This window comes from Silene latifolia, chromosome 1, assembly GCF_048544455.1.
Source record: "Silene latifolia isolate original U9 population chromosome 1, ASM4854445v1, whole genome shotgun sequence".
NCBI classification, from domain to species: Eukaryota; Viridiplantae; Streptophyta; class Magnoliopsida; order Caryophyllales; family Caryophyllaceae; genus Silene; species Silene latifolia.
This window is the reverse complement of record NC_133526.1, coordinates 43126807-43153572: the sequence shown is the minus strand read 5'-3', so window position 1 is coordinate 43153572 and position 26766 is coordinate 43126807. Positions and strand designations below refer to the sequence as shown.

General features: G+C 37.2%; 1 protein-coding gene across 1 annotated transcript; it reads left to right on the top strand.

The window, feature by feature from the left end:
- Positions 1-26766, top strand: LOC141645093 (protein trichome birefringence-like 19). The gene is made up of 3 exons (XM_074453978.1): positions 1-36; positions 119-217; positions 25805-26766. The coding sequence occupies exons 1-3, from the start codon at positions 1-3 to the stop codon at positions 26585-26587; spliced, it is 918 nt and encodes a 305-aa protein (XP_074310079.1). The 3' UTR covers positions 26588-26766.

Genomic DNA, 26766 nt, shown 5'->3' with positions numbered 1-26766 from the left:
ATGATAGGTAGAGAAGTTAACGGAAGTTTGCTAAATGTAACGGCACATGTAGTTAGAGGTCCTCACTGCTTAACTTTGAAACTTTAGATCCTTAAAGCTACATAGATGTATACTTTAGGTCCTCATAGTATGCTTTACTCGAGGAAAATCCTTAGCTTTTGTTGGTGATTCTGTTGCTAGAAATCATATGCAGTCCTTGATTTGCCTTTTGTCTCGGGTACGTTCCAGTTTTAACCATCATTATTATTGCTTATATATATATACTGCCTTGTGTCTTATGATAATCAATTTCAGTACCATCATTCACCATATATATTATTAAAATAATTTAATGTAAATATGGTAGTACCGAACAACAGAACAATAACTAGTATAAATATAACAATTGTTGGTATTTCATCGAAATTCAAGTTTTTTTTAGTATACTAATAGGAGAGCTAATATTATTTAAAATTATCTAATATTAGTCGCTTGTACATTAAATCGTTTTACACTAATATTATGTAAAATATAACAATCGTTTTACATTGAAAATTAGTAAAATGCAGTAAATAACTTGTAGCATAAGGTTCGTAAAGACATCATGCCAATATCATCATTTCTATCCTACATTCCTTCCTACCAATTAGTGAAGCCACTGCACGTCTACGTTATGCGAGTATAATCAATATGTCACCTTGTCAAGTATCGTAATTATAAACTGCATCATCATTCATTCTTCTTATCTAGGCAACTTCATAATATATACTCCCTCCTATTCGGAATAACTCTCCTTATTGGAGGGTGACACGTGAATTAAGGTTGTTGAATTAAATAAGCTAAAGTATTGTGATAAAGTGAGATAATTGAAGAGAGGGAAGGTATTGTGGGGTTATGTGATTAAAATAAGTATTGTTGTGAGGTTAATTGATTAAAATAAGATAAAGTATGGTATTGTGGATATTGTTGTGCAGTGAGGTGATTAAAATATGTATAAAACTTTACTAAAAAAGAAAAGGAGGAGAGTTATATGAATAGATGAAAAAGGAAAGGGGGAGAGTTATTATTAATAGGACGGAGTCTATAAATATTATTAAAAGGGTAAACCTTAAAAGTCACCTTGCATTACCAAAATTCCATGTCACCAATCCTTCATGTAGTATGATGTGTTTAATTAAGAGGGTAATTCATGTTCGTATAATGATTCATTTAAAACGATACACAAATTAAAAAATATTTACATAAAAAATAAATTAGCATAACAAACATTAAATTTTGGCCCTTTTAATTTCTAGATAAATTAAAAAACAATTAAAAATCAAAATTCATACTAAATTTTAAATTTCTACGTTTATTTTTAGAATATTTTAAGTAACAAATAAATATCACATAATTCTAATTTTACGCCGTTTATGAAATAATAAAGAATTTATAAATATTAATGGCAAATAATAACATACTTAACAGTAAACATTGACATTTTAATTTTTAAAACTACAATTGGTTAAACGAAAAATAAAATTTACATCACTCTAATTTTAAATTATTTATATGTGCAACTCCTTCTTAAATATTATTGCAATAAACTTGCTCAATTTCATTAAATTGAATACATATGTAAATCTATAAATATGATTTATAAATAAAAGGGAATACAAAATATCTACCATTTTTTAGTTCGTAAGATAACTCCCTAAATAATTATCATGCAATGTGGATTTTGTAAAAAAAAATAAAGAAAAAAAATAAAGTAAACCTTTAATATTTCACTTCTCATTACTCTATATTTGTGTCTATATTAAATTTGCTAATAATGAAAATGAATGCTCAAAAGTCATAAAAAATTTATACATATTTATGTATATATTAAATTTGGTAATAATAAAAAAAACCCCAAAGTCATAAAACGAATCCTCATTTGGCTATAAATGTTTGATGGAAGGCAACATTTGTGAGCCGAAATTAAAGCGAATATTTTTTTATTCCCATCGCCAAAAGAATTATATATATGTGTCAATAATCTTTCTTATCATTGTATCAACATCAAGGTAAGTGTACTAAGGTTTTAAATTAATAATTTATTTATTTTTAAGTTCTACTGGCTATGAAGTAATCTTCACATTTTTAACCTTCACATATATGTTGTTTTGTTCTCAATTAGGGGCTATCAAGATTTGTGGAGTTGTGCTATTCATAAGTAAATATACCTACATCTTTATGATTCAATACCCTATTTCTTACATTATTTAAGCGAAAACTTAAATTAATAACGATATATAAGGTTAATATTACATAAAACAAATTCTACCATTTTGTTTTTTATTAATCACTCAGAGGATTTTTTTTTAGGGATAGTTCATACATTAGAGAAAGAAGACTATTTGAAGAAGAGAAATACTAGAATTGCTTAAACAAATACTCTCCATTATACTCAATACTATGTTATAAACTAACTACAAAATTGACTACATGAATGCGAATGATTAATTGTTTTTAGGTTCATAAATAAAATTTAGTATTTCAGAAACTTTCAAATGTATGTTTTATTTGGGTATGTCTTTCTTTTTTATTCATCATTTTTCCTTTTAAGAATAGCTCTCATAGAATGAAATTGGAGTTGCGAGGATGTCAATTTTATTAACAAGTTGGACAAAAAAATTCTATTGAGATAGATAACGGCTAAATGTAAATTATTATCTAATATTTATGCGTCCATGTCATATTATCTAATGCATATGTCTTATAACACATAAGAGATTGCAATGAGATTTATAGTAGGCTATTATTTAACTCATTTTATCATTTATGCAAAAATATAAAATTTAGAATTTTTGACAAAATTGGTATAGATGATATAGTAAGACTAGCATTTATTAAAGTTCATAACTATGCTACATATGATTTATGATAATTAAAATATTGAGAAGATAAAAACCCTTATAATTCTATAAGTTTTAAGCTCCTTACATTGTGAGATTTATTATTCTCAAAAAAAGAAGGAAAAAAAAAAAAAAGAGAAATAATTCAACATTATGCATTAATTTGCCCTTTCGTCTTTACTTACTAACTTTATTTGCCGGAAGACAAAGCGAGTTCAAACTTTAACATAGAAAATTTAGTACAAAATCTATACAATCTAATCAAAAAGTAACCTTTAATTATAAGCATTTAATTTTTTTTACATGGTGTCGTGAATTAATGGACTCATTGAAAGGTAACTTTTTTTAAAACCACGTGTTTTTAGTATATTAATCAAAATAACAACTAAAATACAATATATAGTTTTGAAAATAAACCAAAATTGTCGAAGAAATAAGGCATTAATCAACCAATTTTTATGTATTTCAAGACTATATTTTTTTAATGGATCAACTAATTGCTCAGACAAATATAAACAATACGATAAAAATAACAAAACTAAAACAGATAAACCCGTGAATCTCACGGGTCACAAACCTAGTTTTTTTTTATATATGTCATCTGGTTTTATCTAAATTTGAGCCGAATAAGACCATTAAGGCGGTGACACACTACCTCATGAGTTTTAACACCGCTGTATTCTAAAGGTTTAAATCCAAGGCTTCTAATTTAAGTTAAAACAATTCATTATCAGTTTATTTAAGTGCTCAGGTAAGGTATATCATAATGTGATTTTAGTAGGCATCATTATTGATCCAAATGAAGGTAGCTAACTTGCTACACATGTCTTATAAAGGTCCACGGGTTCTATTAATGGCGAAGTGGGAATCCAAATTTTGTGGGTAGATTTAACCATTATTTGGATTTGAAAAGATATGATTCATCATTAGAAATTGGAAATGAGTATGCAAATAAATAAATAATAAATTGGTATCTCTTATATATCGGTCTTAAGATTAAAATAAATTTAATAACATTTCACTTTTATAGATAGGACAAATTTTTTGCTAATATCTAGACATTTTACTTTTGTTTTATCTATTCTTTTGACAGTTTTAAGTTTAAGACACTTCCCATCTTAAACAAGAATTGTGATAAATAATACTCCCTCCATTAATATCTAAACACACCATTTGTATTTTTGACACTATTTATAATCGAAGAGAATTTTCGCGATTTCTTCCAATATATATGTGTAACACCCCCATTTATTCAGGAGCATTTAGCTATGCCTCCCAAAAAAATGAGAGCGTTACCATCTCGGTTTCCCGAGGTATTGAATAACAAAGTACAACAAACCAAAGTACTTTAAATAAAATTTAGCGATTACATGTTTATTACAAATTAACCAATTAAAAACTCAATATAAAATTAATTACAACTCGCAGTGGAATTAAATAAAGTGATTAATAAACTATATGATCTAGACTTCTAGGTAGACTGGCCGAGTCGTCCTCACGCATCCCATAAGCTCCCAAATCAACTAATCTTAAGTACCTGTCAAGTCTGCTCTCCGGTTACGATTCATCACAGGTGTTCAAGAATACACTGTTAACCACGAGGTTGAGTAGGATAAAATACATTATAATAACAAATCAATAATAATTTCACAACTGTCAATATGCCATATCCCAATTTCAACTGTCCACGTTATCCACCAGAGACTAAGCTTGGGGCCTTCCAATCATTTACTCACATGATCCACCAGAGACTAAGCCTGGGGCAGACCAATAAATCAACCACATTATCCACCAGAGACATGGTCCGTAGAACCAGCCTGGGGCCGTCCAAAATCCGCATAATCCAAATCTCAACATACAATATATGTTATAAGTATACTAACCAATTCACAATAATAGCTCATTATTAGTAATCCATTTCATAACAATATGCCAAATCTCAACAACGGAATTATCAACAACTATCATATCTCATGCTCAAGCCAATTCAATCAGACACAGTTAAATGAGTAGATTATCCTATATGGCAAGCAAATCCAATTAAGCAGCTCAAGCAATCCAAATAATAAAGCAGACGAATCCCGATTATAACTCCTTCACAAATCCGTCATCTAACATATTAATAATTACAATTACAATTACTACCTAATCTCATTATATAAAGTAGTTAAACTAATTATAAAACAATTAACTATTTATATAACTAATTATTCATTACTTATTAATTAAATATATCAATTATGGCTATACGTAAACTAATAATACAAACCCGTCTTAAAACCAAACCATATACAAACCCTTGTTATCCCAACACGAAACACCCAATCACACCCACGTCATACACCTCAATCAACCCGTTTAATTTACCCAAACCCGACACAACCACCTCTACTACCGGCCCAACCGAGAGAGACCACTGCCGGCAGCCTAGCCACGTTCCAAACACCACTCCTAACCACCATTGGTGGTCACCAATCCACGCCCTAACACTCATATCCAACACCAACAAACACAAACACTCAACACTCTCAATACACACAAACCCGCAACACCCACCAATAATAACCACCCCTGCCACCAGTGGCCACCACTGTAGTCCTCCTCTACCTCACGGTGGACCCACTGGTCACACCATCCCCCATGGTCAAGGTCAAGCTGACACAGTTGGGGTATACTCCTTAACTCAACCCGACAACAACGTCACCAACATCACTCTTTAATCTGCGCATTTCGGCCACCCCATATGGACCCACCACTTATCACCACTACCATCGTCACCTATGACTCACGGTGGTTACAGAGGTGGCTCCCTCTTCCACTCGTTACAACTACACCGGTCACGGTGCTCGTCTTAAGACGGTCACATACAAACATTATTACTCCCTTGTTTTCGCGTTTATACCGCCACCACAAGCCACCACCTGCAACCACCACGACACATCCACCATGGTCGACTCTCTCCCCCCACGACCAACGAACCCCAGTTCGAGTCCAAAAAGTCAAGGCAACGAGTGTTAAACTGTTCCATCGTGTTTAAACAACAATTCTGCCATAGCTCGTAATTCCGGCCAACCACCGCGCAAACCACCACCCTTAACCAACCCTGACCACCCACGGTGGTTGATCGAACCCTAGGTACCACCCTAACCCAAACCCAGGTCAGTCACGATTGAATATGGGTTCAAAACAATATATAAAACGTGTAAAACAACATAACCAACCCCCCGCTAAAACGCCCTTCAAACGCCCCTCTCCCGCCGGTCTAAGGTGGTCAATGGTGGTCCCCTCATGGCAGTCGTTCAAGTCATGGAAGTGGCATGTCAATCGGTGGTCTAATAAACAAGTTATAACAAAGAAAATTGTATACATAAGACGGTCTTAAAATATTACCTTGAGACAATAGTTTTCTATGAAATTTCTCTACTTTTCTTCTCTAGATCTTTCTCCTTATGCCTCTAATGAATTATTTGTGTTCTATGATGAATAAGGTCTATTTATATAGGTAGGTCATAGGGTATAAAGAAGCAATTAGGAAATATGTAATTACCATATTATTATTATTATTATTATTATTATTTTTTTTTTTTTTTTTTTTTTTTTTTTTATAAAAGGATGCGCAGCTTTCATTAAAATGAAAATAAAAAATTACATGAAATTGGTGGGGAGCCGAGAGTCAATCTGGGCTCCCACACCCTTAGCAACAGCAAAGCTAAGTCTAGTAAAAATGTAAGCGGCCGCCCGAACCCCCGCATCCTGAGATACCGAGAATTTGTGGATTCGCTTGAGCAAGGCAACAGCATCCAAACCCAGCTCCCCAAGTGAAGAGAAAGAGAAATGAAGGAAACCATAAACCCGCTGCAGCGCACAAATCCCCGTACTTAGCACACTTACGCTGAGCAGCATCAGCGACAACCCGGCCAGGCACAAAATCCGTCATCCCAGTCTGAGTCAAAGGAGAAGATCCTGTCAAGTCAACGCACACATCCCGCCCTCTGTCCCAAGAAAGCATATCCGCAGGACGAAGAGAGCCACTATGCCCATCAACCAAACCGATATCAACCTCCTTTCCCGCAGTAATACCAGATCTATAACAGATGTCGAAAAGAGTGTCCCGGACGAGGTTATGCTGATGTTTAACGCTCACAGTACCAGTACAAGAACCAGTGTGGTCCCCAAAAACATCCTCAACAAAAACCCGAGAGCAAGCAGGACAGGGCCTAGATACCGTGAATAACAGAACACCCAGACGATACCCAAGCACACTAAGGTAAGTCCTCCCGTTCATAGTCTGACCCAACCCCGAGATAGGAACCGCTCGTAACCAATCAGAGGAGTGAGACCCCTGTTGAGACTGCCATAAAGCAACCTGGCGTGGTGTCAAAGAGAAAACAGACTCTGAGGCAGCAGCAACCGTCGCGAAATAAATGTCTGCCAATTTCTTCATAAGTTTGGGGGCAGCAATTTCACTAGGGTTACCTAAGATACCATAACCTGTAGTCAAAGTAAACACCCGCGCGGCATCATCAAAAGAAGGGCCAGCAGCTACAATACCAGAAGGGCCGAGGAGCTTAGCCTGCAAACCAGCAGACTGCAAACGGGACGCAATAAAAGCATAGAATAAAACATCTCCCGCCGCATAGACACCAAGGCCACCAAGGTGAAAAGGGAAAGTAGCAAGGCACCACTGCCAATCCCCAAAACCCCGCCCAGACGCGGTGACAATACGTTCCAAGCTAGAACGAAGAGCGACATCAAAAGGAAGATGGACAGACCCAAAAACACTAGGGGAGCAAGTACGAAGTGAGAAGTAAAGCTTAGAAATACCAGTACAAGCTCGAAGTAGAAGCAACTCATACTGCGGGTCCTCAATCCTCGCAACCAAGTCCATTAGCTCAATGGTCTTAGTTACTCTCTTCGCCACAATCTCACTGCTAAAACCAGGACAAGTACTGACAGGTCCACCCAAAACTGTAACACCACGTAATGGCTGAGATATAGAAGGGGGGAAAACCCCAGGAAGCCGACTCCGAGGATCCTCAACGGGCCAAAAGACCTCCGTCTTGGAGACATTAAGATGTAGCCCAAAACGAGGGCCATCCACCATAATCAAATCCAAAACCTTCCCCACCTCCAAAGTATCACCCACGATGGTGCCATCATCTAAGTACCACGCCTGCATAGTGAGGTCAAAAGTGTCCCGGATCTTGCAAACTAAAGGATGCAAAACTAAAGCGAAAAGCAAAGGGCCCAACGGATCACCCTGCTGAACACCCTGACAAGACCACAAGCATTGTTCCCCCATAAAAAAGACGGGAAGGGCTGGAATAACAAAACTCCACCCAACGGGAAAGAACCGGGCAACGACGGCGGACCTCCTGAAGCATGGTCGAACGATCAACAAGGTTGAACGCATTCTGGAAATCAACCAGCAACATAGAAAGCCCCACCTAAGTCCCCCCGAGCCTCAATGAGCCGGTTCAAGGCATGCAAGATAGCCTCTCCTCCACCGGACACACCCACCCCAAACTGAAGCCCATCAAAATAAGAAGATAAAGAAGGACCAACCATAAAAGCACCAACCTTAGAGACAAGCCGTCTCTAGACCGTACCAACAGCAATTGGACGAACCCCACCACCCGGTTTTTACGAGTGGCGTGAGAGGAGCGCTGGCAATGTACTCACCCCAGAGGAAGAGGACACCGGCCCTCAAGAAAAAGATTAACCACCCTAGTAATAGAAGTGATCAAATCATCAGAGATAGCCACAGCAACGCCACTCAAACAGTCCATAAGGTGTTGGGCACGAAAACCATCCCTCCCACAGGAGGTACCACGTGGGAAGCTCTGAATCATATACAAGACCACAGCCGAAGAAGCAACCAGAGGATGATGATCCCCAGACAAAGGAGGCAATGAAGGAGGCGGGGCGACAGGATGCTTCTCACGCAGGGCCACAAGAGTGGCATCGGAGTAGGGGGCGACCCCAGAGGAAGAAAGCACCCGGACAGCAGCAGTATAGTGGTCATCACAAATCTTCCGCCGACATTGGCGGAGGTTAAGCTCACTCAAATCCAGATCCTCATCCACAGAAAATGAAGAAGGACCCTCATCAAAACACTCCTGCAACAACTGCAACCCCTCCCCCTCCCCCCAGGTGCCCCCCAAGCAAGGATAGCCCTGGCAATACTCTGCTCCTGATGCTGACGCCGAATAGCAGTCTGACACTCATGATTACTCCGAGGAGCGAAAGCCCTAAGCAAACAAAGTGGTAGAACAAGAAAATGAACCCAACGGGAGAGATCACTAGGGGAATCAAACACCTCATCCAAGGCCCCTTTCAAGGCCCGAGCAAACCCAAGACGACACTTAGGAGGAATAGATTTCACGGTGCGAAGGCCTAATGACAATAAACGATCAAGCGAAGATATAGACCACTGAACAAGCTCAACACTATCATCAGAAGAAACCGAAGTAGAAGGAGCCAAAGGTATCGGAATACCGTGAATATGGAAGGTGTAGTGGCCATCAACACACTCTGGATGCATCACAATATCACCCCGACTATGCCGACATCTAACTCTAATAGTACGGGTTTTAAAACACACCCCACACAACCAGAGCCCCATCCGTCTCAAAGAACTCTCGGCATTGGAATAAACAGTCAAACTATCAGTAAGAGTCTGACGCGTAAGGTCCAACGCACCATCATGACAATGTCGGTCCTGTAAATGTTTCTGCCATGCCGCCTTAGTCAGGCCCTTACCGAAACCATCCCGACACGCATGAAGACCCGAAAAAGGACAATGGTACCGTACTAGCTCAGGCATGAAAGGACAACAAAACCCAACACCCTTCCTCGCACACAACGGCGTTGAACAGCCGAGGACCACCACCAACAAACCACACCGTAGCTGTTGACAAACGGCCCAACACCCACACAACCCGAAACTCCACACCAAGCAAACCGTAACACCCACTACAACCTGAACCCACCCACACAAGACAGTGGCAGAGGCGGCAGTGGCCGGTCACAGGAACAAGCCCCAGACCACCGCAAAGCAACGAACAGCGTGAATAAAAAACAGGAAAAAAAACGAGAAGAAAACGAGCACTCACCGGTGGAAGGAAAACCCAAAGCAGTGCCGTCAGCCACCACCAAAATGACCGGCGACTTGAGGTCTGATGGCCAACTGGTGATGGCGCAGGTCGACCATGATCGCAAGGCCGGCGACAATTATCCCCGAAAGACGACAACCTGCACGCAATTCCTTCACAACCCAGAACCACCGTATGAACAACCCACAACAACTGCCCCTGACCGGCGACGTGAGGTCTAACGGTCGACGCGGGGTGGTTGTTGGCAGCCAACGGCGGAGGAATAACCCAGAAACCGAAGCCCTAAACCAATAACGGCAAAAAACACGATTCCCTAAACCCAATACTGCAACCCTCAACAGCCGCCGACACCAATAACACCAAGGAAGAGATGGCCGGCGTAAGATGGTGACGGTGGTGACGGAGAAAAGAGCGGCAGTGACAGCGGCAGTCAGGATCGTGAAATCGCCCCTCCCCCATCTCTCTCTCTCTAACGTTCAAATTGATTATTATTATTATTATTATTATTATTATTATTATTATTATTATTATTATTATTGTTATTATTATTATTATTATTATTATTATTATTATTATTATTATTATTATTATTATTGAAAGAGATCATCATTCTCGTTCATGAAATGGGAAAACAAAGTTGTTACAAAATAGAGCCACTGAAAATAAGAAGATATCCTAGCCTACTACACACCTACAAGTACATTAAGCATCTCATAATTTACTATGCCCTTAGACCAAGCATACATTTGAAGATAGACACAATACTTGATCCATCTAAGTAGCTGGTCAATAGAGCGATGAGAACCCACAAAGATTCTGCAATTCCTTTCATGCCAAATGTCATAGACTCCTGCAGCAAATGAGCAAACAGCCAGTTTCTTCTTCCATTTTTTTGCTTCTGTAGTGAGCCAAGTGGTAGAGTTCATGCTTGAGACTGAGAACACGCTTAGTAACTCCTTGCCAGGTGAACAGACCTTGCATAATCCTTTTAGAATAAGGGCAACCAAAAAACAGATATTGGCCTGTTTCAGTAGCACTAAGGCAGAGAGCACAGCGACTAACCATGTGCATCCCCCTACTATAGATGTTATCAATGGTTGGGAGAGCATGATGAGCAACTAGAGTGGAGATGAAGGCATGTTTGGGGACAATCACTCCATCTAGTAAAGGTTTCATCCATTTCAGTACAGGATAGGAACCATGGAAGAGATCATATACTTCTTTTAAAGGTAGCTTACCATTGGAATGCCAGGCCTGAAAAAGTTCCTCAGTCCCCTCCCTACACCCTACTTTTGCAACAAATTCATCACGAACGCATAAAATCTGCTACCAGATAGAGGATTGAACTGAATCCAGCTCCCAACATGACCTGTGCTAAAAAATGTATTCCTTGGACCATTGCATCCAAATGGATCCATAATTGAAGTGATACTTCCAGAACATTTTTAATAAAAGCGTTTTATTCCAGCTTAAAACTTCCCTAATATCAAAACCCCCTTGCTGCCTATCTCTACACATCTTCTTCCAACTGAAGAAAAGCATACGTCTGTGAGACCCATCTCCCCAAAGAAATTGTCTACAAGCTTTATCAATGTCCTGGACTATCCCCTTTGGAAGCAGAATGTAGGCACACCAAAAAGATTCAATACCAAAAATAACAGAATTATGTAATTGTACCTTGCCAGCATAGGAGAGGTGCTGGCCTGCCCATGACCCAAGCTTACTCTTGATTTTTGCCATAAGAGGTTGAAAGATTTCTTTAGTTAGCCTAGAGAAGTGGAGAGGAGTATCCAGATATTTAAATAGAAAAAACCCCTCAACATAACCAGTACTCACCAAAATTAAAGCCTTGACATCATCTCTGACTCCAGCAAAATAGATATTAGTCTTAGAAGGATTTGGAGTGAGGCCAAAATAATTAGAGAAGTGAATTAAGCAGGTCTGAACTGCAACAACAAAAGGCAGATCTCCCCTAACAAATACCAAAAGATCGTCAGCAAAAATTAGATGAGTTAAATCCAACCTGACACATCTAGGGTGATAGCTGTAATGGTCAATCCTGAAAATATTCCTTAAAATTCTTGATAAAACTTCCATACAGAGGAAGGCAAGGGGGATAGAGGGTCCGTTGCCTAAGCCCCCTCTTACCAGCAAAATAATCCACTGAATTTCCATTGATGTTCAGAGAAAAACGAGGACTAGTAACTAGGACAATAATCCAGTCACAGAAAACCTGGGGAATGCCAAACTGAGGAAGAATAGCCTTAGGAAAATTTTAGTTAACAGTATCAAATGCCTTCCTGATATCCGCTTTCACCACACATCTAGGAGTTTTATATTTTCTACCATAACCCATGACAAGCTCAGTAGCCAGCATAGTGTTGTAAAAAATAGACCCATCTGCCACACAAAAGCAGCTTGTTCCTTTCCCAATATAAGTGGCATAACTTTCTTTAGCTGATGAGTCAGTACCTTGCTAATAGTTTTGTAAATTGTAGTACAGCAAGAGATTGGCCTATAATCCAAGACAGTAGAGGGAGCAATATCTTTTGGAATGAGAGAAATTAAAGTAGAGTTCACCTCTTTGAGAAGTTTGCCAGTAGTGAAAAAATCAAGGACAACATTTGTGAAGCTATCCTCAATCACACTCCAAGCTTCTTTAAAAAAAATCTGAGGAATAGTTATATGGACCTGGGCTTTTGTTACTGTCAATGGAGAATCGGGCAGTTTTAATCTCTGGGGGAGTGATAGGGGCAAGCAAAGCAAAACCCTCCTCTTCATTGAAGCAGTGATCAGCAGCCATGATATGGGCATCAAAACCAATAACTTGATTTTCAGTCCCCAAAAGACCAATATAATAGTCAAGGAAAGTAACTTCAATATCTTTGGGAGTTGTACAAGTAATGCCCTGAAGATCCACTACTTTAGAAATAGCTGAATTATTTCTTCTAGCAGCAATTTTGTAGAAGAAATAAGAGGTGCTGGCATCCCCCATTTTAATGTCAAAATCTTTAGGCCTCTGATAAGCTATACTGAGCTCGACATTCCTAAATTTACAGTAATCTTGACTAGCCATTTCTTCCTCAGCAAGGAGGTAAGGATTGACAGGGTCATGTTGGAGTTTAAGCTAACAGTGCCGAAGCCTTTGTTGGAGAGCTTTAACTTTGTCGATGATACCAGAATAGCATTCTTTATGAAGAGTACTGAGGCTACGTTTGAGTCTATGAAGATGTTTAACCAACCTGTACATCTTACATCCATCTATGGGGGAGTGCCACTCCTTGTTGATCATGGGTAAAAACGGCTGATCTTTACTCCAGCAATTTAAAAATTTGAAGGAGTCATGCTTGATCTGAGTATGAGAAAGCAACTTAATAACCGGAGGGGAATGATCAGAGATCCCTGCAGGTAAAGCTTCAGCATAACTATCAGGGTAAATCATCAGCCACTTATAATTAGCCAAAGCCTTGTCCAACCTTATCCATTTTCTATCCTCTAACTCTTGCTTGTTTGCCTAGGTGAAGAAGCGACCTTGTGTTCTGAGTTCAACTAAACTAGAATTTTCAATAGCATCATTAAACTCCTCCATGGCAACAATGTTGGGGGGGGACAAAACTGAGTCTCTCTTCAGTAGTTCTTACACAATTCATATCACCCAGAACTAACCAAGGAAAAGTACAATTAACGTTGTTAACCAAGAACTCCCAGAGGGATAACCTTTGAGCTGGGTGGTTAAACCCATAAACAAAAGTGATCTCCAGGTGTAAGGAACCCTTTATGACTTTCATATGAACCCATTGACTATTACTGTCAAGGACAACAATATCAAGAGCTGCATCCCTCCAAATAACCCAAATACGACAATTATTATGAGATGAATAATTGTCAACAGTAAAGAAATGCTTAAATTGTTTCCTTTTAATGGAAGAGGCCTTTACAGACCTAATCCTAGTTTCTGTAATGCATAGAATATCCAATATTTTTTTGGTGAAACAAAGAAATAACCTCTGATTGCTTTAGTAGCATATTCATGCCTCTAATGTTCCAAACTCCTATCTTTATGGGGAATGAAGTGGAGGTGGATCCTCTTTCTCACTAACTTCTTGCTCCATCCACGTAGAGCCAGAAGACGACTGAACTTGTTGAACTACTATGACCAACTTTTTCTTTTGATCACTGCCACTGATTACCTCCAAATTGTCAATAGCCAAAAGACCAAACTGGTTTGATGAAACAGGGATTGGATGCTGAGATTGCTGCTCGAGCTCCCTCTGCTCATTAGGGACCAGCTCATGACTAAGGGTCCCAAAGCTATTGGGCAGAGCATGAGAACGGATGCCACCAGACTCATGATGATCCAAGGAAGCCCTATCCCTAGCTAACAAAACAGAGGATTATTGACCACAAGAACGGGGTAACAACCCCACCAGAACCTGGAGCAACAATCTTCATATCTTGGGTCTCATCTCCCACTTGTACAGCCACAACAGTGGGTTACAAAGGTGCAGAGCCACTGTCATGGGTTACATCTGTGGACTGTTCAGAAAGAACAGTTCCACTATCCTATGCCCTAGACTCGTTTGGTGCCACTTTTTCAACAGCTTACAAACTTTCTGTTGATGACCCGATTTTTTGCAGTGTGTGCAGTAATAAGGAAGTCATTCATAGATGACTTACTGCATAATCTGTCTCATAAATGGTGTATGAATGCCCACAAAGTCAGGGAAGGACTGAGCTAGGTCCACTTCAATCATAATACGAGCAAAAGTCAGTCTCTCTTTATTTGTTGTTACTCGATCAACATACAAGGGAGTATCAATTTTACTAGCAATCTTACTAAGGGCTTTGACATACCACAGTTGAAGGTCCAGGTTAGGCAGCAACACCCAAACTGGAACCTTAGAAATATTATCCAGCTCCTTAGGTAAATGAGGTGACCACTGTTTGAGAATGAGAGACTGACCCCCCAGACTCCATGAATTACCCCTCAAAATTAATTGCATATCCTCTTTGTTAGAGAATCTAAAATAGAACCAACCTTTCTTAAAATAGAGAACCTCTGGCTTCTGAACATGATTTCATTGCGTGCTTACCCACAAACTCCTTCACCTGGGCAATGGTTGGCTTTCCACAAATAAATTGTCCAACCAAAGTGTTCTGCCAGTACAACAATTCACTCTGTATGTCATCAACTTCAATAACAACAGGGTCAGAAGGACTACATCCCCTAACTCCATGAAGTTCCACACCAACTGCGGACTGAGTAACTTTATCAGCCATTTCGGTTTACCAGGAGCCACTGTAGTAGCTGGCTCAAGAACAACACTAGACACAAGAACCGCAGAAGGAACCTGAGCATCAGAGCTAACACCCGAAGGTGAGGAACTAACAACCTGAGGAGCCACTACCGGAGCCACCACTATAGAGCCACTGATTGGAGATTTTCCCATTGTATTGTTACTTGCTGCCTTACTAGTGGTAGCTTTACTTCCAGAGATCACAATCGATTTTTCAATAGCCTTATTAATAAGAACATTAACAGAATTAGGGTTACCTATCGGCGTAGATGTAACATCCTCCGCAGATCTACCCCGACGTGGTTGCAGAACATTGATAGCAATCTTATTAGGTCGTCCCATGGTCGGAAAAAGAAAAAGGGTGGTTAAACAACGAGCTTCATCGGAAAATCGCCTTTTTTCTTCTAGAGAGAAGCCTCTCCTAACCAACCTTATTTTTATTATTATTATTACTATTACTATTATTATAACAATATTATTATTATTATTATTATTATTATTATTATTATTATTATATTATTATTATTATTATTATTATTATTATTATTATTATATTATTATTATTATTATTATTATTATTATTATTGTTATTGTTATTGTTATTGTTATTGTTATTACTATTATTATTATTATTATTATTATTATTATTATTATTATTATTATTATTATTATTATACAAATACAATTATTATTATACTACTAATGTTACATGAGTAGCACACGGCTCAATGCTTCCCGACTCATCCATTATTTTATTATTTAATTACCGTCTTATATACAGTTATTAATTATAATGCTTTTAATTAACTATTCAAATCACGTAAATTAGGTTTATGAATTCCACAAAATTACGGTGTATTACAATATGAGAAAATATAGTCATATGCAATTTTGTTTAGTTCCTCTTTAAAAGTAAAAGGTAAATGGTGTGTTTGGACTTAAATACAAGGAATATTATGATAAAATAAAACTAAACTAGTTTTAAACCCGTGAAATTCACGGACTGTTTTATACTCCGTGGTTACATGATTACCTTTCAGCTAATACTCCATATATTGTTAATAAACTTAAAGTCATACGAAAGTTGATATTATATAAATGTAAAACACAACAAATTAGAGTTGGTTATTTGTACAATTCGTATCCATATTATTTTAACTAAATGATAAGTTATGAGTTTAAGACATGACTAAGATATAGACCTGTCAAATTTCGACCCGACCCGACCTCACCCATTTTTTCCGGGGTCAAAACCCGAAAATCTTGAGCTGTAACTTGTTCGATCTGGAACCCAAAATGACCCGTTAATTTAAGTGAAATCCGACACGAACACGTCGACCTGTTGAGACAAAGATAAATTAAAATAATTATTATCAAAATATTAATATTTATTATATAATATATTTGAAAAAATAATTAAAAAACTAAATATTTAATATGATTAAAATCTAATTTTAAATATACTTTAGTTTTTAAAAAATATTTTTCCGATCTATAAAAGGTCTTAGATACTAATTGTTGACCCACACTTTACCCCTAATAACGCGATCCATAACCCATATGACTCGACCCGTATTTGAACCCGCTATACCCGACCTATATGATCCGACCCGCCCAACCCGTTTGAGGTATATAGACAACATAAAGGATATATAACCCCACTTAAATGGTGTAAAAAATTATCGGAAAAATAATCTCAAATGAAGTCTGCCCTTCTACCCTCGTATACACATTAAAAAGTCATTAAAAAAAATTAATGCTTGTAAAATATATTCATAAATTATAGGTTAAGACAACCTCAACTATGAAACTGTACATTTTTGTTAATAAAAAAAAAATTAAGTTATTATTAAATTAATAAAAAATTATCTTTTTTTAATGAGTTAAAAATTAAAAAATAAGAGGGTCTCACACCATGAGACAGTTCATTTTTATATAAAAATAATATTCATTTAATGCTAACAAATAAGTTGTCTTTTCACATAATAGAACCGTCTCACAGTATAAGACCATCTTAACTTTATAATTACTGATAACCACAATAGCTAATAGCTGATGGAGTATTTTTTTTTACCGTTACTGTAGTTTGTAGATTTAACATGGTTAAGAATATGTTTGTTTTTTGGAAGAGTACCATCAATATAGGAATTTAAAATATTCCATAATTTCGGTTATAAAATAGTTTTAGAATCATATATTCCGTAATTTTTAAATATATTCCATAATTTTGCTTGAAAGAATATCATATATACCTATAGTAAATTAGTTTATAATCTATATTTTCAATTGATTATCTGAACTTGAAATATTCGTGAATTTAGGGATTGATTGATAATCATAATTTAATTTTGGTAAATAATGATATGTTTTATATTGTTTCTTTAATTGATTTAAGTGTTATGTTTAACTTTTTTTTTCCGTGATATGTGCAATGTTCAAATTACTCAAAATAATTACAAAATGCCATGTAAGCATGGCTGAAATATTAGCATGCCATGTGTCAATAGATCTTAGAAGATTAATATATATATATAAAGATTGAAAAACGTTAGAGAAATAAATATAAGAGAAAGTGTGAATGAATAATTTTTCTTATTCACAATGAATAACCAACAAGTACATCTATACTAGTTCTACCACCTATGTTAAGGAAATAAGAGAACTCTAGAATTTGAAGTATATGATAAATACAAAACTAGATAAGTACTTGTACAAAAGATAAAAAAAAAGGGGTAATATATAAAGTTACACCGCAAACTATGGTAAACATAATATTAACGAAATATTTACGAGCTTTTTGTAATATTTCCAAGACGTTCCTGGAAGATGGACGATCTAGAGGAAAACCCAATTTTGGAAAGCAATAAATGAAGCCAAATTAAAGTGTAGGTAACGGTTTGGTTAGCACATCATCACCTATTCACCTAGAATATGTTGAACACTTAACTGACCGAATTGAACCTGCTCACGAACAAAATGGAAAGTCAGGGCAAGATGCTTCATGCGAAAATGGAAAACCGGGTTGACAGAATAGTCAGTAGCTCCAAGGTTGTCAGAATAGATGACGAGTTGTTGCAAAAGCGGAAGATTGAACTTATGAAGTAACGAACAAAGCCAAAGTAGTTGGGCACTGGCATCGCTACAAGACGAAATTTTGCCTTGGTAAATGAGCAAGCAAGGGCACGTTGTTTGCGGGATACCAATGAAGGCGAATTACGTCTAAGAAATGTGATATAGCCAGTTGCGGAAACATATGTATTCATGTCACTACCCCAATTAGCATCATAAAACGCATGAAGACGGAGTGGAGTGGAACGGAAACGTTGTAAGCCATGATGTAGAGTACAATAATGTAAGTAGTGTTGGACATGTTTTGTCGCGGACCAATGAGAGTCAGTTGGGTTTTCCATAAATTTTGCAAGCTTGATGACCGTGAAGGCAATATCAAGACGAGTGATAGACAAATATTGGAAATTTCCAACTAGTTCACAGAAGTTAGTGGGAGGCTTTTCGGCCTGTGTAAGTAAAAGGTACGTGGCCATAAGGGTTGAGGTTGATTTCAAGTCAAGCAGTTTGTATTTTTCAAGAAGGTCGTGAATATATTTTGTTTGAGTTAACTAAAGACCGGACTTATTGTGTGATTTCAACACCTATGAAATATGAAAGCGGGCCTAAATCTTTAAGTGAGAATTTTTGTGAGAGGACCGCGATGAATTTCGTAACGATTTCGTGATGAGGACCCGTAATAATGATGTCATCAACATACGCTAAATTGTACATAATGGTAATTGGCGTGATGTAGAGAAAAAATGACTAATCACAGGTGAGTTGCGAAACTCGTAGGTGGTGAGGGAAACATAACGCTGGTGTACTAAATATGAGGTGCTTGTTTTCATCCGTGAATATCTTTATATAGTTTACAAACAAAAGTCGGGGAGGTCTAGCGGGTTTACCCATGTAAACATTTTTGGTCCAGGCTCGTTGAAAAAATGCATTATTAACATCGAGTTGGAGAAGGCTCCAATCACTTGTGGACGTACCGTAGCCGCTTAGATGAGGGGATTAAAAGTTTCCGAGAAGTCAATGTTAGGTCTTTGATGAAATATTTTGTGATTAAGCGTGCTTTGTACTTGTCAATTGAATTGTCGGGAATATATTTGATTCAATAAACCCTTTTGCAACCAAGAACATTGCAGGCGAGTTTAGGCGGCACAAGCGTCTATGTTTCATTACGGTTAAGGGCACCATATTTTTCTAACATAGCGACGCGCCAAAGAGGTGGAGAAGGGCTTTTTTTAGTATGGGTGGGTAGTAAGGTTTATTGAAGGGCGATGAGTTGGGCATATTTTGGTTTGGGTTTGATAATATTAATTACTGGAAAGACGGTCTGTAATGGTTCGGGAAAGGGGATGAGGAGAGGGTGGTATAGTTGGTTCTGTGGCGGGCAATAGAACAGGGAGGAGGAAGGGGGAGAGCGTGGATGACATAGGTGGTTAGGAGGGGGAGGGTGGAAGGGACTGAGGTGTAGTGGGAGAAGGGACAGAGGGCTTGGGATGACGATAGGACCATCATTGGCGCACCATTGTCGAGAAGTTGGAATGAGAAGTGATAAGGTCTAAATAGTGGCGAGGGTGGTGTATGGAAATTGGTCTTCAATGAACTTCACATGACGAGAAATGAATATTAGTTGTAGGTTAAAGATAACAGTAAGCACTTTCGATGGGGGAAATAACCTATAAAAATACACGATTTTAAGTGAAGTTCACGTTTTTGTTTGGTGTATGGACAGAACCATGGGTAGCAAAGATACGCAACTGAAGCTGCGAAGTTTGGAGTAGTTTGGTAAGGTGTCGAACAGTTTGAAACTGAGAGTAGTGATTTAGTGTTTGTGTTATGAGACATTTAATGAGGAAAATCGTAACGGTGAAGGCGTAAATCCAGAAGGTAAGTGGGAGACGGGAATATAAAAGTAATGTGGGTCTGATTTCAACGATATGGCGATGACAACTTTCCGCATAACCGTTGTGTTCAAGACTTCAGGGGTGTGAAGAGGAGACGTGAGTTAGCCAATGCCAATGTTAGAAAGGTAAAAGTAGAGCTTAAGATATTCATCGTCATTGTCAAAATAGTTGTAAGATAGGTCTGCTAAAAAACTTTTCAACCAAGAGATAGAAACAGTTGAAAATAGTGGTGGTGTCGAATTTGTTTTTTATTGGATATAGCCAATTGTATTTTGTAAAATTATCAACATAAGACAATACTTAATATTTTTATAAGAGTAAATAGAAGAAGTTCAAACATTGGAAAAAAAACCTCGAAGAGGTGCATTAATATTAATAAATGATAGAGAAAACGGTAGTTTGTGACTTTTGTTAGCGTTACAAGACTCACAACTGCCAAATTTAATAGAACAAATAGCTAATTAAAGTTGCTACGTAAATAGTTAGAACTAGAAGCCGACAGATTTCCGACATGGTGATGCCATGCACGGATTTTGTAGCAATACCGGTGTAGACATGATGTACAGGTGGGTTCCAATGGTAGGTGCCGTGATTACTGTTATCTTTGAGGATGATTTTGTTCGTCGGAATCTCGTTTATAAAACAATTAGGATGTGAGAATTCAACAAAAACTTTATTATAAAAACAAAGTTGGGAAATTGAAAGAATTTTTTGATAAATACTAGTGACGTAAAGAACATTATTGACAACAATATTAGTACTAGAAGTAAGTAATGTAACTAACCAATGTGTGAGATAGGAAGAATAAAGCCATCGCCAAAAATGAGTTCATCGGAACCATGATAGGGAGTATGTAAATAATGGTTTGTGAGATCATTGGTATGATGTGGTGACTTGCATCATACGAGGAGGGCATGATAGGCTGCAACATTAGCAATCATGTTGGCCAAGGGTGGTGAGGGACAGTTAAAGAGAAAGAAAGTTATAGGTAAAGGGAAAATGACAGTTAGGCATAGGTCTTTAAATTTATAACATTGAGGGATGACGTGTCCTACGGCATGACAAAATTAGCAGTTGTCTTTAAATGGGTTAGGGATTGAGTTGGTCGAGGACGAAGAGTGATATGGTGAAGGTTGTTTTGCATATGAGCGGTGTGTCGAGAAGTTATGAGAGACGGCGTGTGTGGTGGTGGGGTAAGGGTGGTAGGTGTGATGTGTTTGAGTGTGAGTTCAAAGTTGATTAATTTTTAATGGAGGGACTCAAAGATAATAGGTTCATCACGAGCCAGGTTAACATCAGTGATTGGTTTAAAAATCTCATAATCAAGCCCTCGAAAGAATTTAGCAATTATCTTTTCAATATCCATGGGTTTACCCATGATGGCCAATTGGTCAGTACATGCTTTGATGATATGAATGTATTCGACTATGGTTTGATTATCTTTTGCAAGGGAGGAAAGAAGTTCTTTGATTTGGAGGACGATGTGACCTCGAGAAGGATTTGCATATGTGGTGGCTAAGATGGTATAAGCCTCGTGGTTTGTTTTTGCTAGAAGGATAAGAGGTGAAATGGATGGGGAAATGGTACAGAGGAGAGATACAAAAAGGAGGTGGTCTTGGCTTTTATAAGTCATATAGGTCGGGTTAAGGGTTGTTTTCTTGTCATCAAAGGTAATTTTTTCGGCTGGGATGATATTTTTGTTGTTGAGAAAAGAGCAAAAGTCATAGGCAAATAAGATCTACTCAATTTGGGTTTTCCATGGAAGATAGCTGAAGAGTTTGAGTTATTCAATCATGGAGAGGTTGACAAGGACACAAGGAAGAGTGGTTGGGTCGTTTTTTTTTTTTTTTTTTTTTTTGTGTGTGTCAATGGTGGTGGACGAGTTTGTCATATTTGGACGGTTGATGGAGATGAAACTAGGTGCTTTAATTTAGGGTTGATCAAGTCGGGATTGACGAGAATTCTAATAGCATATAAGGGAAAGTGTTTGATTTCATTTTTATGAATTCAAGCTGTTTGTACAAACTATGTAAGGTAGCGTTTGGCAACTGCGAAATTGATTTCATTTTTATGATTTCAATTGTAGAACTCAAAATATTTGACTTCAATTCCAAATCCAATTTCAAATATTTGTTTGGAGATCACCTTGAATTCGATTACAAATATCAATTTAACAATTGTGTAGAAATCCATGGTATTGGAATTGGAATTGGGCGGAGCGGGTATGAGCTAGGTCACAAATTTTTTTTAGATTTTTTTATTACAATAAAAAAGTTGTTTGCGATTGTACAAAAAAATTATAATAGGAATATTGCGACGAATTTTGCATCACCAAAAAACGTAATCAATTAGTGATAGAATTCAAATACCTACTATATGATAGCAATTTGATAGCCTCAAAATCTAACTAAGTTGGAATTGATGATGAATTGAGTCTAATTCCGAATTCCAAATTCTAAGAGTTTTTAAACACTGGAGATGTCTCAATTACGAAATTCAATTCTAATCGTAGGTTCCCAAACACACCAAAAATAAGATAACTCTAGAATTTAAAGTATATGGTAGGTAAACATAAAGAGATCGGGTTTTATTGGGCACTTCAAAGAATGCGAGTCCTATAAATGTGAAGGTGATTAAGGTAAGTGTCAAACGGAAGAACTCCGCTCCCTTTTGAATGCTCATGTAACTGGGGAGGAGATTAGGATAGCAATGTTCGATATACCTTGGACGAAGCCCCTGAGCCTGATGGGTGTAACAGTCAAATTTTTAAGGACAACTGGAATGTTGTTGGTACTGATGTAATTACTGTCATCCAGAGTGTGTTTTAATATGGGCAGCTTTTAAAGCAATGCAACAATACAATTATCACCTTAATCCCAAAAGTTGAATTGCCTGAAACTGTGATGCAATTCAGGCCAATAACTTGTTGCAACAAGATTTACAAATGACTATCAAAAGTATTATGTGCTAGAATTGGAAACGTACTTCCTGATATAGTCAATCCTTCTCAGAGCGCTTTCATATAAGGCAGGGATATTGTGGGGAATATCCTCATTTGTAAGGATCTGATCAAACTTTATAAGAGAAAGAGTTGTTCTCCCAGAATTATGATGAAATTGGATTTACAGAAGGCCTATGACTCAGTTGAGTGGGGGTTTCTGGACGCTATGCTGAGAGCCACTAGATTCCCTGGTCATATTGTAAAGATTTTCACTCAGTGTGTCACTACCGCTTCTTACTCTTTGTCATTGAATGGGGAGACATTTGGTTTTTTCAAAGGCAAAAATGGGCTCAGGCAGGGAGACCTCCTTTCTCCTTTGCTTTTTACCTTATGACTGGATTACTTGAGTAGAATTTTAATGGTGGTGCATAAACACAGCAGATTTAGATTTCATCCACTATGTAATGGAATTCAGCTCTCACACTTGTGTTTTGCTAATGATCTCATCTTGTTCTGCAAGGGGGGAGAGCATCAATAGAACTAATATTGAAGGCTTTTGAGGATTTCTCTAAATCAACTGGTTTATCTATGAACTGTGGTAAGTCCAACATATATTACCATGGCATTAATGAACAATTGGTTAAAGACATAAAATTTGCCACTGGGATAAAGATGGGGATAGTTCCCTTCAAATACTTAGGGGTAAATGTCTAACCTAAGAGATTATCTGTGTTGGATTACAACTGCTTGGTTGATAGAGTTGTGGATAGAACCAGAGGATTGGGTTTGAGAAAAATTTCTTATGCAGGCAGATTAATGCTCATCAAAGCAGTACTAAGTAATTTGCATAGTTATTGGGCTCAAATATTCATTGTACCAAAAACTGTAATTGGGAAAATTGAGGCCATATGTAAAGATTTCCTATGGTATGGCAATGAGCAAAAACAAAGCCCTGTTTTTGTTTCTTGGGAGTAAGTTAGCAAGTCAAGAAGACAAGGGCAGCTGGGAATTAAGGATTTTCATGCTTAGAACATTGCAGTTGTAGGGAAGTATGTTTGGTGGGTGACTATTAAGGCTGACCATCTCTGGGTTACGTGGATACATGTTTTTTACATTAAAAATGTTGTTTGGAAGGACTATGAATCTGGGACTCGGAGCAGCTGTGCATGGATAAAGATATGCTAGGTGGAAAACATATTTATGCATAACTTATTCAACAGTACTGAAGTGGAGTAATATACTATTAAAGCAGGATACCAGTAGCTCAAACCAGACGGTGATAGAGTTGCTTGGTATTCTTTGATGCTAAACAAGTAGATCATTCCAAAGAATTCCTTCATATGCTGGTTGATAGCACACAGACATATGTTATTTATGTGGTCTGCAGGAAGAATGTCATGAGCACCTGTTCTTTTCCTGCTAGTTTAGTAAACAATGCGTTTTAATGCTTTCCGACTACTGGTGTTTCGTGAAACTACCCCCAGCAGGATGCGATAAACTAGTGGATTGAATGGAGACAGCAGACTGCGTGCAGGAAGAAGATTATTGTTGTTAGGTTGGCCAGTCTAATTTATAATATTTAGTTTTGCAGGAATGTTAGTAGAATAAAAGGCTATGTTGTAAAGCCTGATGTTTTGCTAAAATCAGTTAAAAACGAAGTGAAAATGAGTATAGGACAATGTGGTGTTAGGTGTCGAAGTGTAAGAGTCCAAAATTGGGTAAAATATATTAAGGGAAGTTGAGCCTAATCATGTTTAATTAAGGCAAAATATTGTAATTGTATGGGATATCTTTGATTGCTAATGAGAAAGCTTACATTTTCCCAAAAAAAAAACATAAAAAAGATGTAAAACGGTAATGTACAAAGATATACCACAAACTATGATAAATATAATATTAACGAAATATTTATCACATGTTGGTAATATGACAAGTTGGTAATATTTTCCCATAATAAAAATAATTCTATTATAGAGTAAAAATTTAATAAAACAGTAACGTACTTATGTACTGCAATTATTAACCAAATCATAAAGAAAATAAAAATAAAACTTCATCATGTTACCGGATTTGTCTCTCCACACTTCTATAGTTATATACTACCCTCCTTAACGACTTTTATCTTTGATCTTCAAAAGAGTTCATATTATTATATTTTCTCTAAGCCCTTATGATATTATCTTCCTTGCATTAATTAACGAAGCTTCCAAATTTGATCTAAGAACTAGTCGCAAAGTCAATATTTGTTGTTTGGGCAAAAATTTCAAGAGTAAAACTACTAATAAAATAATGCAAACTAGAAAAATTAAACAAAATATTAACTTACAATCTAAAAATTTTCATTGCTGTGATGGATGACTGTCCTTACTAACCCCTTAACACCAACACTAATGGGCTAACGGCTACTCTAGGAGCTTCTTTTTTCTCAATTTTTTTATTTTTAGAATGACAAGAGAACCTGCAACCGTTAATTTTCATTTAGAGTTTATCTTACGGTAGAATTGCCCGAAACAACATGTTTAATACATTTCCAAATTCCTAGCTATACAATTTTGGAGTTTATTATCGTTTAGACATTGAGTACATGCTTAAATGGTTTTGCTAATATATTCTAAAAAACTGTCTTTTGCAGGTAGAATACCCAACTAACGTACATTCCACAAAAGATGAACACATTGAGCGTTGGCATTACCATTCTTACAACTTTACTCTTGTAGCGTTTTGGACTCCATTCCTAGTCAAGGCCCAAGAAAATGACCCAAATGGCCCGACTGAAACAGGTGTCTTTGGGCTTTATCTAGACGAGCCGGATCCCATATGGGCGGCCCAAATAGATGAATTTGACTACATTATAATATCAGCGGGTCATTGGTTCTTCCGGTCCATGATGTACTACGAAAAAGCCCAACTTATTGGATGTCGTTATTGTCAAATACCCAATGTCAAAGACTACACCATCGCCTTCGGGTACCAAGCTGCGTTCCAAACTCTATTTCGAACGATTTTGGGGAGGGACAACTTTAAGGGTGTAGTGTATATGAGGACATTTGCTCCCTCACACTTTGAAGGAGGGGAGTGGAATAAAGGTGGAAATTGCTTAAAGCAAAAACCATTTAAAAGTACCGAGATTAATTTACAGGGGGTGGATTTGGAATTGTATATGGCCCAATTAGATGAATTTAAGAAGGCTCAACAATTGAGCTTGAAAATTGGGCTTAAGTTGCGACTCATGGATATGACCCAACCCATGTTGTTGAGGCCCGATGGGCACCCAAGTAGGTATGGACACTGGGCCCATGAAAATGTGACATTGTATAATGATTGTGTACATTGGTGTTTACCTGGGCCCATTGACACGTGGAACGACTTTCTTTTAGAAATGCTTAGGATTGAAGGAGTCCAGTCAAGAAAATAGATAAAAGTTCTTCATGTAAAAGAGAGAAAATTGAATAGTTTATAGGTATCACAAATGTTTATGTAAGGCAGTTTCACATAAAGTATTATAGTTACTTACTACTTGTATAAAATTACTTTATAAGAGACTTATTTAGAATTATAAGATTATTCAGTAAAATAATAGGCGTTCGTATTGGT